Here is a 13,341-nt window from a genome sequence, read left to right on the forward strand (position 1 = left end):
GGGAGCCACTAACAAGTGCACCAGACAAACACAAAAAAGAAAACACCTCTTGCCGCCTCTAGGCGTGTTTGTTCATTGCCTCCCATCACCATGGCTGAAGGCCATCCTCCCTCCCCAGTGCTCACACTGCCAGGAGAGGAGTGGGAGCCACATGAGAGGTTTTTCACACAGGAGGGTTTGGGTGCTGTGGCACTCCTTCCCTCGATGGAAGCGACATGCCAGTGTAATGTCACCTGGCCATGCCCCCCCCCCCATATTGGGGGTTGCAGTTGCCAGGGCAGATAACCGCAGGGATGGCACAGTGCTCTGCTTTGCTCACACCCATTGAGGCACCACACCCCGCTTGCCTGCAGGCGATGCTGGAATGGGCTTCTCAACCGAGCTCAGTATCAAGCCACTCTACTCAAGCAAGGCCCGAGAAAGCATCCATCTTTCAGGACTGGCAACCACTTATGGGGTCCCCGGGTTCCACGAACCCGTCCCAGCCATCTTTCACTTATGATAGTCTCCCAAGGCAGGGCAGTCCCAAAATGGATGTGTCCACATCACCAGAAACTGCAAAGTGCCCACTGTATTGTGCTCACCTCCCACAAGATCTCCATCTTGGATGTTTGGGAGATACATTTTGTTTCAGCTGGCACCAAGCCCACCTCTATCTCTTCCCACCAGTTCCCCTACTGTAATATCCAAGTACAGGCTGACAATGCCAACTGTATCATCATCACCCCATTGTGGCCCTGGCAGCTGTGGTTTGCTCCCCTCCTGCACCTCTCCAGAAGGAATTATGTTCATCTCCATCTCAGATCCAACCTGCTAACGTCCCCGCAGGAGTGAGTTCTCCACACAGGCGTCTGGCAGCTCCACCCGACAGCATAGGGGTCTGACCAGCCCCCTTTCAGAGCCAATACTCGATACCGTACGCAGGGCATCCACAAAACGTTCCTACAGTAGCATATGGAATTGTTTTCCTACTTTGCTTAGGCCAACAGAGGTGGATCTACTGACAGCCTCGACCTCACTTATCATAGACTTCTCAGTATCTCTCTCCAACACTTTAAAGGTTTGTCTGGCTGCAATTTCTTCCTATAGAAGGAGAGCTGGGTTGGCATCTTGTTTTGTTGATCCCCTCATAAAATTATTTCTGCAAGGCTATAAAAATGTCTGCCCATTGGTTGCGGTCTGAAGCCTGGACTTTGTTTTGTCGGCTCTCACTAAACCTCCATTTGAACCATTGGCATCTGTCCATTCTCTTACCTATCTTGGAAGACAGCATTTCTTCAGCTTGGGCAGCCAGTGAGCTATGTGCATTTCAGGTTGACGAACCTTATGCCCAGTTTCATATGGACAAGGTGGTTCTCTGGACGGACATTTCTTTTCTCCCAAAGGTGGCTTCTAAGTTTCATATTTTGCAGGAACCGATTTTACCCATACTTTTCAAAATTAATCCTTCATCTTGGAGCGTTCACTCCACTTGTTGGAACATAAAAGGGCTCTGACCTTTTATGTTCACAAGACAAAAGAGCATAGGAGATTAAATTGTGTTATTTTAAATGGTGTATTTTAATATTTTGATAATTAAAATAATTTTTTTAATGTTTATGTATTTTTAATGTTTATGTATCCAGGCATTGAATGTTTGCCGTATGTATATGCTGTGCTCCGCTCTGAGTCCCCTTTGGGGTGAGAAGAGCGGAATAGAAATGTTTTAAATAATAATAATAATAATAATAATAATAATAATAATAATAATAATCTCCTAGATTATTTTTGAAATATAAGAATGACTCCATGGGCCTTCTGGATTCATTGCAGAGGTTCTCTTCGTGGATTGTCTCCACGATCTGGTTGGCCTATCAGCTTGCAGGCTGGGGCCTTCCGGCACACGTCAAGAGCCATTCTACAAGAGCAATGGCCACATCAACAGCCTTCTTGAGAGGCATTCCTCTTCAAAAGATCTGCAGGGCGGCCATATGGTACATCCCACTTAAGTTTGCCATGCATTATAAGATGGATGTGGCTTCCAGGAGAGCAGTCCTGCTATCATCGTTGGCATGACAGCCACCGTCCATGGTCAGTAGCTTGCCACTCTACCATATGTGTGATTTTCACAGAGAACATGAAGAAGTAGTAATGGTTGCTTATCTGTAACCACGTTTTTTCGAGGGGGCATCTGTGAAATTCGCACATCTTTGCCTGTCCTCCCTGTTTCCAGTCATGCCCGGGTCCTTTGTCTGCTATAGGCAGTGAAGAACTGAGGCTACAGCCTCTCCCTCTGGCTATATACCTCTGGGGAATTCAGGTGGGGATATATAGCCTTAAAGAGCTAAGGCTTTCCAGAAGATTCTGAAGTTACTGCACAGTTGCAGGAAACCACCATAAGTGCAAATTTCAGAGATGACCACTCGAAGGAACACGGTTACAGGTAAGCAACCATTACTTCTTGCTCATTTTATAATAACGTGAAAACTGAAATCTCTTAAGAGCTTCCTATTTTGCAAGCATGTTGGAACGCTTTATTGGCTCTGCATTTTATGTTGTTGTTCATTCGTTCCGTCGTTTCTGACTCTTCGTGACGTCATGGACCAGCCCACGCCAGAGCTCCCTGTCGGCCGTTACCTCCCCCAGCTCCTTCAGAGTCAACCAGTCACTTCAAGGATGCCACCCATACATCTTGCCCTTGGTCGGCCCCTCTTCCTTTTTCCTTCCATTTTCCCCAGCATAATGGTCTTCTCTAAGCTTTCCTGTCTCCTCATGATGTGGCCAAAGTACTTCAACTTTGTCTCTAATATCCTTCCCTCCAATGAGCAGTCGGGCTTTATTTCCTGGAGGATTGACTGGTTGCATCTTCTCGCAGTCCAAGGCACTCTTAGAACTTTCCTCCAGCACCACCGTTCAAAAGCATCTATCTTTCTTGGCTCAGCCTTCCCTATGGTCCAGCTTTCACACCTGTTGCAGGTTTATTATTTTAATTATGAGATACAAATTAGCAGTGATGAAATGTGGTTGGAGAATATTAATAATTCTACTTTGCATTTACACCCTTTTAATACCTCCTATTGATAGTATTACATATTCATTTTTTCCAGGGAAACTATATGCCGTTGGTGGCTACGACGGGGCATCACGTCAGTGCCTTAGTACGGTAGAACAGTACAATCCAGCTACAAATGAGTGGGCTTACGTGTCAGATATGAGTACTCGGCGCAGCGGTGCAGGTACTCTATTCGAAATTGTCTTCCACCATGTACACCTGCATGCACATGTGTACATTTTTATCTTTCTCAATATATTTAATTATGATTTTTGGCAATAAAAACACAGAAGAGTATATAATCAGACATGCTTTGACAACGATTGCTCAACAAACATACCTATAACTCTAAAACTACCAACATATATATAAATTAGTTTTAAAATAGATTTCCAGCTTCTCTTATGTTGGTTTCTCTATACATTTAAGATTTTTTTTCTTCCACTTTATATGCAGCAAATTCTTTATAAGTGAAATTTCCAACATTTTATGTCTCCAGACTTGTATATAAAGTATTTCCCTTTCCCATAAATGTATATTGATAAAATAGTTTCCATTCTTCTGAGAATGTGGCCAATAACACATCCTTCAACAAGATTATTAATTGGTTTGTTTCTGTTAGTTCCCACATCTTGACTGGGCAATCTTCTCCAGTTGGTATCTCTGTCGTTTTCCACTTTTGAGCATATAACATTCTTGCCATTGTTAACATTGCCATTGTTAATTTGATACTTGTTTTAAGAATTTCTTGGATTACCCTGGGAATTTGTTTTCAGAAAATTTTATTATTTATTTATTTACGATATTTCTATCCCGCCTTTCTCAACCCGGAAGTGATTCAACTTGCAAATTTTTTGGCCTTTTTACAGGTTCACCACATATACACGTGTACATCTCTGAACAGTTCTTAATTTTATTTCAAGAGCTTCAGGTCCTCCTAAACATATTTCATTGTATGTTCTCTCTTTTCTCCTCCAGCACCAACCGCTGCTCTGTGATTAGAGTGAAGAGCGGGGCCATGAAGGCAGTTCCATCTTGCCTCCAGTGTATTTATATTGTATTTACATTTTAGTTGTAAGCCGCTCTGAGTCCCCTTCGTGGTGAGAAGGGCGGCATATAAATGTCGTAAATAAATAAATAAATTTAAGCATCCAGGGCATCTTGAAGCTACATACTGGCATAAGTTTACTTGGAAGCATAGCATATTTAACTTTGAAATAGTTGCATTCCTTCCTTTGGCTGAAAAAAGGGCGGTGCTACTATTACGCTTATTCACTTGCTCTGCCAAGAGCATGGGCAAGTGAATAAAGGGATGTGACTATTATGAGCAGGCCCAAGTTGGCCTGGAGGAGGTGTTCAAAAACATGACCTGAATTTCTTTTCCAGAAAGCATTTGCGCGTGTGCGCGCGCGTGTGTGTGTGTGTGAGAGAGAATGTAGACTGGACTTTGCTTATCCATGGTATTGAAGCAATTCATAGCAAGAGCGTTTTAGCCTCTGACAAATGCTGTGCTGTGTGTTTACAGGTGTTGGTGTCCTTAGTGGGCAGTTGTACGCTACTGGAGGGCACGATGGTCCTTTGGTAAGAAAAAGTGTAGAGGTTTATGATCCTGGAACAAATACTTGGAAACAAGTAGCTGACATGAACATGTGTCGAAGAAATGCAGGTAGCTGTTTCATTTATTTAAATGTATTTTTGAAAAGGTTATACACAAAGCACTAGATACTGCTGTATCTTAAAGCAATAAACAGTACCAGTCAAATACAATATCAGTAAAAAGGTAGTTGCTGTTAAATATTCCATTGCCTAATGTTGTTCTTTTAAGAAACTCTCTCCTGGCCTGGTGCACTGGATTTTTTGGATCACAATTCATATCTTCCTGGATTATTGGGCATGCTGGATAGTTGTGATATGGGAGCTTTAAGAAAAGCATCTTGTACAGGAAATTTGTTGTATGGAGAATGTAAATGTGCAAACTTTGAAGGTGTCTGGAAAAAAGTGTTGTCTTAGAAAGCAAGTAGGAGTTTATATGTTTTATGCATCTATAGTTTTTGTGGGCAGCAGGGCACCCACACAAGTAACAAAATAACAAGCATCTCAAATTTCTTTTTGACACATTTCTCTCTGCACTGCAAATGGTTTTAATTTTGGAGTAGGTACAAGCATTTTAAAATCACCCTGACAGATATGGTAAAAGTAGTCACATACATAAATGAAATACAATAGAAACAGGCAATACAATCTTGTGTGATATAGGTTTTGTCAGCAGAACATATAGAAACTGAAGAGGATTGCTTGATAGATGTTAAGGTAATTGCTTTACTCGCCTGAGATACGAGAATTTCGCATTGTGTGTACTTCCAGCTGTTGTTTCCTTTGCAACTCTCTCTGTCACCTCTTGGTTTTTTTCTATAACATTCTAAATAGGCGATAATTACATAACTTATGAAAAATTAAATTAAACATTCAGTGTATCTGCATCCATCTCGAATTGAATGCCAAAAGCGGGAAACTCATTCATCATTCATTTAGGAATGAAAGTCGGTTTACTTTTAGCTACAAGTTTACTTTTCTGGAATGCCTGTGATGTCTTCTTTCTACAGCGGTGGGAATGGTGGTTCCCTGCAGGTCAAAAGAAAAGAAACAGTTTAAAAAACAAAACAAAACAAAAACACGCAAATAAACCCAACCCTTGAGTGTCTGTGAATCATGAAGTACATGATGTTTCTGGTAATAAAAATGCAAGAGTATTGTAAATTTCTGCACTACCGCCACTAATCTTGACACTTTATGGCCAGAGGTACCCCCTCTAGACTGACGCTTTTGCACTTTCCCTCAGCTCTACTTAGGAATTTATCACACTTACTTGAGCCTGGAATCAGTTCTGATTCTGTTTTCAGTCATGTTATTGTTTTTATGATGTTGTTTGTGTCTGTGTTATGTTTTATTTATTGATTTTAATGCTGTTGTTTTTATCTGTGATTTGGGCTTGTCCCTTTGTAAACCGCCCCAAGTCCCCTTGAGGAGATGGTGGTGGGGTATTAAAGAATAAAGTTATTATTTATTATTATTAGAGTATTTAATTTAATCATACTTAGTGCAGATATAGTTGTAGGTAGGCTGAAGAGCCCAGAGTGCTAAATGCTGAAGTTGTATGGATTTAAAAAGCACATTCCTATTCCTAGGTGTCTGTGCAGTGAATGGTCTTCTCTATGTAGTTGGAGGAGATGACGGCTCTTGCAATTTGGCTTCTGTAGAATACTACAATCCTGTCACAGATAAATGGACATTATTGCCAAACAATATGAGCACTGGAAGAAGTTATGCAGGTAAGCACTGAACTGAAACAATTCTTATTCCTCCAAATCCTACTATGGCTTTTTGGCAGGGTTGCCAATTACTTTACTGAAAGGACCTGTCAGAATCCTCACCTCTGAAAGGATTATCAACTTAAGTTTCCTGCATTGTGACAGGCAGAAATCTAACAGGTGGAACTGTTGAAATTTTTTCTCCTGTTCAAGTAAAATAACCTATGCTTAGAAAAACAATATTATCATGTGGCATCGTAAAGATAAAGGGGTTTCATTTGGCCTTGTTGTGTGGGAGGTTCACGATAAAATCCATGGCCATCTGTTTCCATGTCTTGACCGGTTTGGCGACCAGCTTTAGTAAACCCACAGGCTTTCCTACTTTCTGTTTAGCCTCTGCACAAACTGTGCAGTCTTGAATTAGTCTTTAATGTCCTTGCACACCCCCGGCCACCAAAATGGTCTATTAATTAACTGTAGAGTCTTTGTAAATCCAGAATGACTGGCAAGGTGATAGTCATGGGACCAGTAAAGCACCCATTCCCTCAACGCATTGGGAACATAACACTTGTTATCCTTAAACCATAATCAATCATATTCAATCGAATTGCTTTTATTTTCTAATAGCCAAGCGTCTTTGGCAACCTCACTTAAAATTTGTAATCCAATTGTCTTGCAGTAACCCAGGGTTGGGTGGCCCTCCCTTCAGGACCTTGGTCTGTGCCCTTGTCTGCACTACTAATCCCATTTGGGGTTTGGTGAACATCATCCCCATTTCTCTTTGTGCAGTGTAATCGGTCTGGGGCATGTGAGATAGGGCATCTGCCAACGAATGTAATTTGCCAGGAAATAAGTGTTAGGTGAAGTTGAATTGACTAAAAAATTGGGTCCATCGGAGATGTTTAGCAGTTAATTTCTGTGGCATCTGTAGGGCTTGAAGATTTTTATGATCAGTCCAAACTTCTAAAGGCATTTTCGCCCCCACCAGAAAGTTGCACCAATTTAAGAATGTGGCTCGAACATCAAAGGACTCCTTTTCCCAAACTTGCTGTCTCTTCAGTTTCTGAGAACTTTTTTGAGAGGTACACATATGGCCTCAGCTTCTCCTCCTCATCCTTTTGCAGCAATACCACTCTGTAGGCCCCTTTGGAAGCATCACAATGGATCACAAAGGGGTGATCTATCTGAGCATGAGCTAATACCGGCTGAGTAGTAAAAAGTTTTTTAAGATGATCAAAGGCCTGTTGGCATGCTGCCATCCACTCCAAGTGAGCCCTAAGGGTTTTGACTTTTTTGGTTTCTCCTCTCCTTTGTTTTTAACAGTTCCATCAACAGCAATGCAATCTGCGCAAAGTTTTTAATAAATTGCTGGTAGAAGTTGGCATAGCCCAGGAACCCCTGGAGCTGCTGCCTTGTTTGATGAGTTTCCCAGTCTAGCACATCTTTTATTTTGTTGGGGTCCATGCTTATCCCTTAGGGAGAAATGTGGAAGCCCATGTAGTCTAATTCCTCTTTATGAAACTTGCATTTAGACAATTTGGTGTAGAGCTGCGCTCCCACAGCTTGCCAAACACTTGACATGCCAATTTGCTATGTTCTTATAGGGAGTTAGAAAAAAAAATCAGAGTGACATCAAAGTAAATAAGAATCTCCTTGTATAGACACAGATGGAAGATTTCATTAATGTATTTAATAAATACTTGTAGCACCCTTTTATATCAAATTGAATCACTTTATATTGGAATGATCCCAGAGGACAATTAAATGCTGTTTTCCATTTATCTCCCTCTTTTATGCATATTCTATATTCTTGAATATCCAGTTTGGTAAACAACTTGGTCTTTCCCAAATGAGCCAACAAATCTTTAATTAAAGGCGGTGATCACGCTCCTCCGTTGGAGTCATCCAGAAGGTTGTCACCTCCCTCCTCATTTCACTCAATTGGAACGAGAAGGTCTGCAAATTTTTTTCCATGGTATCCACTTTTTGTTCTAAATGTCAAGTTCCTGGCGGTACATCCCCAACAGCCCCTCCTCCGGTCATCAGGGGTTGCTTCTGCACGCAGTCACTCCCCTGTCTCGAGGAACTTGAGTGGAAGTCATAGGCAAAACCACCATCAACACTCCTCGGCTTAACTTCCCACTCGGCAGATATCTACGACCTGTGCCTCACTGGGGCTCAGGTCTGGAGCCGCCACTCCTGCTTCCAACACATTTCTGTTTGCCCTCATTGTATGTGAATGGGAAGGGAGTTGGTACAAAAGAATTGTCTTAATGTCAGGTTCTGGAACTTCTAGGAATAAAAACAATTAATAGTGCATAGACACTGGAAACTTAACTTAATTTACCTTTTACCAGAGCATAAGAAAGACAGTTCTGCTGAGGCAGACAGAATAGTGGGTTATATAGTCTCATGCCCACACATCCCCCTCCGACCTCCCTCAGTTCTCATAACAAAGGCCAGCTGGTCTTATCAGCTCAATCTTTCCCTCCTTCTGGCATTCCATGTCAGGTTGACCAATTTGTCCTTTTTCACATGGCTGGAGTTGGCATCCTGACATAACCTTTTTTGGAAAGTAGTGTACTTAGTCAAATGAGTGTATTGTTGCTTCAGATGGCAGACATTTAGATGCCTTGGGGAAATAAGGAATGTGGTGGACTTAAAATATAGAAGGTGCAGACAGTGCTTTATGATTGAGTAAGGTGCAGTCCACAAAAAGTTTTGCAAGCTAGAACATGTTTTTTCCCCCTATGATAAAAGAGTATGCTCCTGGTCCCTGAAAAGTGACTACCAGTCTTAGGACCTTGGACCTTGTAAGTCTCCCTTGAGTTTAGTTGGATGGAATGTGTTGAATGCCTTTTCTCTCTTTTTCTCTCTCTCTCTTGTAGGTGTAGCTGTGATCCATAAACCATTGTGACACACATTGATGTGAGTGCATAAGAAAAAAAGTACCATCTATCTAGTTTGGTGGAGATTGGAAAATGCTGATAATCTAACACTTAACTGCCACACAAGTATTGCCCTCCCAGCATGACAACGATATACCAGGACTGTTGACCTCTGCTTGGCAGTGAGCATTGCAGACATGTGAAAACCCTGCTATGAACATGCTTGAAAAATGACATGTTGCTTGGGTTTTTGTGTGTGCGTGTGTGCAGTCAGCTGTTTTATGTACAGCTAGGACTGAATTTGAAGTGATCACCCCAAGAGAAACGAAGTATTTCTCTTTGCCATTTGACTTGGAGTACTTCACTACTGAACATGGACAAACGCTATCTGTTCTACCATGCATTTTCTATCTACTTACTTAACCCCAGTTGGACAAATTTACTACTGAGAACCAGCCCTGAAACCAAAGGACAATAGACTGGGAATCCTGGCTCAATATAGCATCTTTGTGTTCATAATGTGTACATATGCTAGTTGACTACTATATATACATACTTTTGGGCATTGGAGGTTTGCATTTGTATGATTTCTGTCCTAGTCATTGAACTGCATTCAACAAATCTCTTCTATAATCAAATGAGCCAAGCACTGTCTTTCCCGGGGGGAAATTGCACTTCATCTACCCAAAGACTAGTAATATCACTAGTGTAGTGTTTAGGAGCTTATTGCCATTTCAAAATGATGTCTGCTTAAGGCTGACCTTTAAAATGGGGTTCAGGGTGATAAATTGAAAACGATTTTTTTTTTTGGCTTTTACCAGTCACTGAAAGTTCAAGCTGAACCCACACCACTTTTTCAAGGATATTTACGTACAGTGAAATTTGCATTTTGAAATAACCAAACTCTGATTGCCACCAGATTCCAGGGAAACTTGGAATTCAGTAGTTAATTTAAGTTTCCAGTCAGGCTCTGAAAGCCACATCAGACAGAACCATCTAGAATGTGGCATGTATTGATGACATTGCCATGTGTAAGAGTTGAGAGACTTCTGACCAAGCTTTCCGGTGCAAAAGAGAACTGCCAACTCGGTAACTCCTGGGAACCCCCCCCCCCCCAAGTAAATCCTAACTATATTTAGATTAGGACAGGCTGGGTTCCTATATCCCTCCAACATGCCGCTCATTCATTTGGCCAAACATAATTAATTTGATGGTATTTCTAACCTACAAGTGTCTTAATGTTTCCATTCCACAGTCTTCTAATTCTTCCAGCTATTTCTCTTCATGGATACAGTTTTAAATATTTTCTATATTCTTGTTTTTATAGCTGTGCAGAGCCATTCCTTGAAGTTGTAAGCATTTATTTTCCAAAGAGAGGAGGATGAGGAGGACGAAAAATAAACATGTTTAAATATAGGAAAGCCAAATTCATCTAAATGGTTTGATGCATATCTAAAATCCTCCTAGTTTCATTCTTATTCCAAACCATAATCAGACTGAGCATATTTGTCTAGAAAGTTTATATGTTGATTTCCAATTATTTTGGCATATTTATAATACCAACAAAAAGGTTTAAAAATTATTAGGAAAATAATCACCCCTTCCTTGCTCATGATCTTACTATGTAAATATTAAGGAAGAGCACTTAATTTCTTTCTTATACAGTCAGACACATTTTCTAGTACTTAAAACATTTGTCAATTAGCAGCAGTGAAGCAGAAAAAAACCTGATTTTTGACCAGTGTTGCAAATGTAAGATGGGATTTTCTCTAACAAGGGCTTTCATCCAGTAATTCTTTAAGAACAAAACAGTTTCCTTGAAATCCCAGCGCTTCGTCTTATGATGCATTTGTACTCTGGCACAGACACATGTAGTATCAAACTACCCTTTAAGAATGCATATAGAGGAATTGCAATATCTCTTTTAAATGCATGCAAGCTGCACCCTGGTTGTTGCCTGGTCAGTATTTGTATGCATCTTTTAAGATGCACACAGCAATTTCTAAATGTATTTTTTGCCTCTTGCCAGTGCTACCAAGGAATTACTTTCAGAGCTGAAGATGAGGCATGATACTTTCTTGATTTAGAGTGTTGATCTATATATATAGTCCCCAGTCTTTAATAACAGCTCTAATATTTAGATTTATTTTGCTACTTTTATTTTATGACAAATTTCAGTTAGAAATATTTATGGGGAATTTTTTACAGCACACATGTGCAACTCTTGGTTTTCCAGAAATTGTTAAGCTGGAACCTCCATCATCCTCAATTCAGCATAGCTAATGGTGAGGGAATATGGGAGTTACAGTCTAATAACATTGGAAGAACCCTGGCTACCAATCCATGATCTGTAGGATTGTTGTGTGTGACATCCAGCTCTCTGCAAGTGGGCTTCTGCCCAAGTGTCAAGACTTCCTCTTCCTCTCCTTCGCCTGAATCCCTCTCCTGCATTTCCCCCCTGCAGAGGATTACATAACATTTTTTGAGAGTGCATAGGAATCCACAATGGAAAGGGAAAACCCAATTCCAGCAGGGATATCTGTTCTAGTGACAGATGGACACTTGTATTTCACCCACTAAGCTCCCCTAACTGCAGTTATACACCTATCTATTTTGGAGTAAGCCCTGTGAGATCTTCTGATGAATAAACATGTAGGGGATTCTGCCATTAATCTCATTGTTGCTAAAATGGATCATGTAAAAGGTGGGAAAAGCATCTAGTGACTTCTGTATGGAGAATGCATTAGATTGCTCAATCTATTTATATATGCCATGAAATCCCTCCATGCTTCCTGATATTACCTGCTGAATCGATTAAGTGCTAAGAGGCCATACACATTTGCTAAAGCAGATGTTACAGATGCCCTATATGCAGATGAAGTATCAATTTGATGGTGCTCATTACACCACCAAAGCTAAATGCCAGTCATATTTTACCTTGGGCAGGCATAAGGTTATATTTGTGCTAACCTGGCCTTACTGTATTCTAAAATGGCACATCTCTTCCTGCTTCTCTTATGGAAAAATTACCAAACCATAGAGTGTACTGGCTGTCAATAAACGACCAAGGCACTTATAACTGGCTTGATCTCAGCTAAGAGCCACTTATCACTGGCAAATAGTATATGTCACTCATGTGTGTAAACTTGCTGGGTTAATGCAAGTCAAGTGACCTCATTTTTCAGCTATGCAATATTAATCATTGCTACACAACAGCCAGCTGCAATAGCCCCTTTAAAGCGCTTTTGAAATACCTTACATTCTGTGTTCATTTTTAATATTTGTACTGTGCCGATTCTGAGCATCTGAGCCAGATCCTTTCAAAGATTGCCTTTTTATAGGGCTTGGAAATGTAGCTTTACAGCTAGCAAATTTTAGTGTATCTATTTTTGTAAGATGATTCTTAAAGACTTCTTAGCTCTCCTTTTATTTTGGTGGCATTATGATTAGTGTCTAATCCTTACGCCATGGGCCTGATTTTCACTAGCCATTTGTGTATGATGGCTTGTAACTTTCTTGCATGAAAAGAGGATATCCTTCTGTTTCTTTTTCTGAAAAGGACAATAACTGGACTCATGTTAATTTAAACAGTGAACCATTACTGCCGTTATTAATGTCATGAATTGCTGCATTTATATAAACAAATAATTTCCTTGAAAACGTTGGGCCTAGCTGGCTTTTTGATTAGCCCAAAGAGTGCACTAAGGTGATTGCATCTCTCTTCCCTGCTCTCATGTCTGAACGAAATGTTATCTGAAGTTGATATTGAACGTAAAACCAGAAAAAATAATGGCTCTGTGATTGGTCCTTTATACAATAGGTCAGTATATCAAAAGTCTATTTTGTGTTTCTATAAATAAACTATGAAAAATCTCTTATCTAATGGCTGGTTTATTTGGCCATAATTTACCATAAATCTGTGATATAAATCCAAAACCTAACAGCATATCCAAAAGATTGCATGTGTGCCTGTCTTCCAGATATGCTCAGAATTACTTTGCAGGCTTTCCCTGTCAGAATGCAGCTTTAAACCATAAATGGAAAAGGAATTTGACATGACATGAAAGTAAAATGTTTACTGAGGCACACGTGGTATTTTCTCCCAAGTTTTCAA

The 13,341-nt window shown here is 40.5% G+C and overlaps 1 protein-coding gene across 2 annotated transcripts in view; it reads left to right on the top strand.

The window, feature by feature from the left end:
• Window positions 1-13,105, top strand: part of KLHL3 (kelch like family member 3) — a 76,492-nt gene extending 63,387 nt beyond the window's left edge. For both annotated transcript variants that reach the window (XM_060765334.2, XM_067463682.1), the window contains exons 12-15: window positions 3,087-3,215; window positions 4,557-4,697; window positions 6,217-6,360; window positions 9,228-13,105. In XM_060765334.2, the coding sequence (XP_060621317.1) occupies window positions 3,087-3,215; window positions 4,557-4,697; window positions 6,217-6,360; window positions 9,228-9,256 (443 nt within the window). In that variant the 3' untranslated portion in view covers window positions 9,257-13,105. The remainder of the gene's footprint in view (window positions 1-3,086; window positions 3,216-4,556; window positions 4,698-6,216; window positions 6,361-9,227) is intronic.
• The last annotated feature ends 236 nt before the right edge of the window (window positions 13,106-13,341 follow it).

The sequence above is a fragment of the Anolis sagrei genome, chromosome 2 (assembly GCF_037176765.1).
Source record: "Anolis sagrei isolate rAnoSag1 chromosome 2, rAnoSag1.mat, whole genome shotgun sequence".
NCBI classification, from domain to species: Eukaryota; Metazoa; Chordata; class Lepidosauria; order Squamata; family Dactyloidae; genus Anolis; species Anolis sagrei.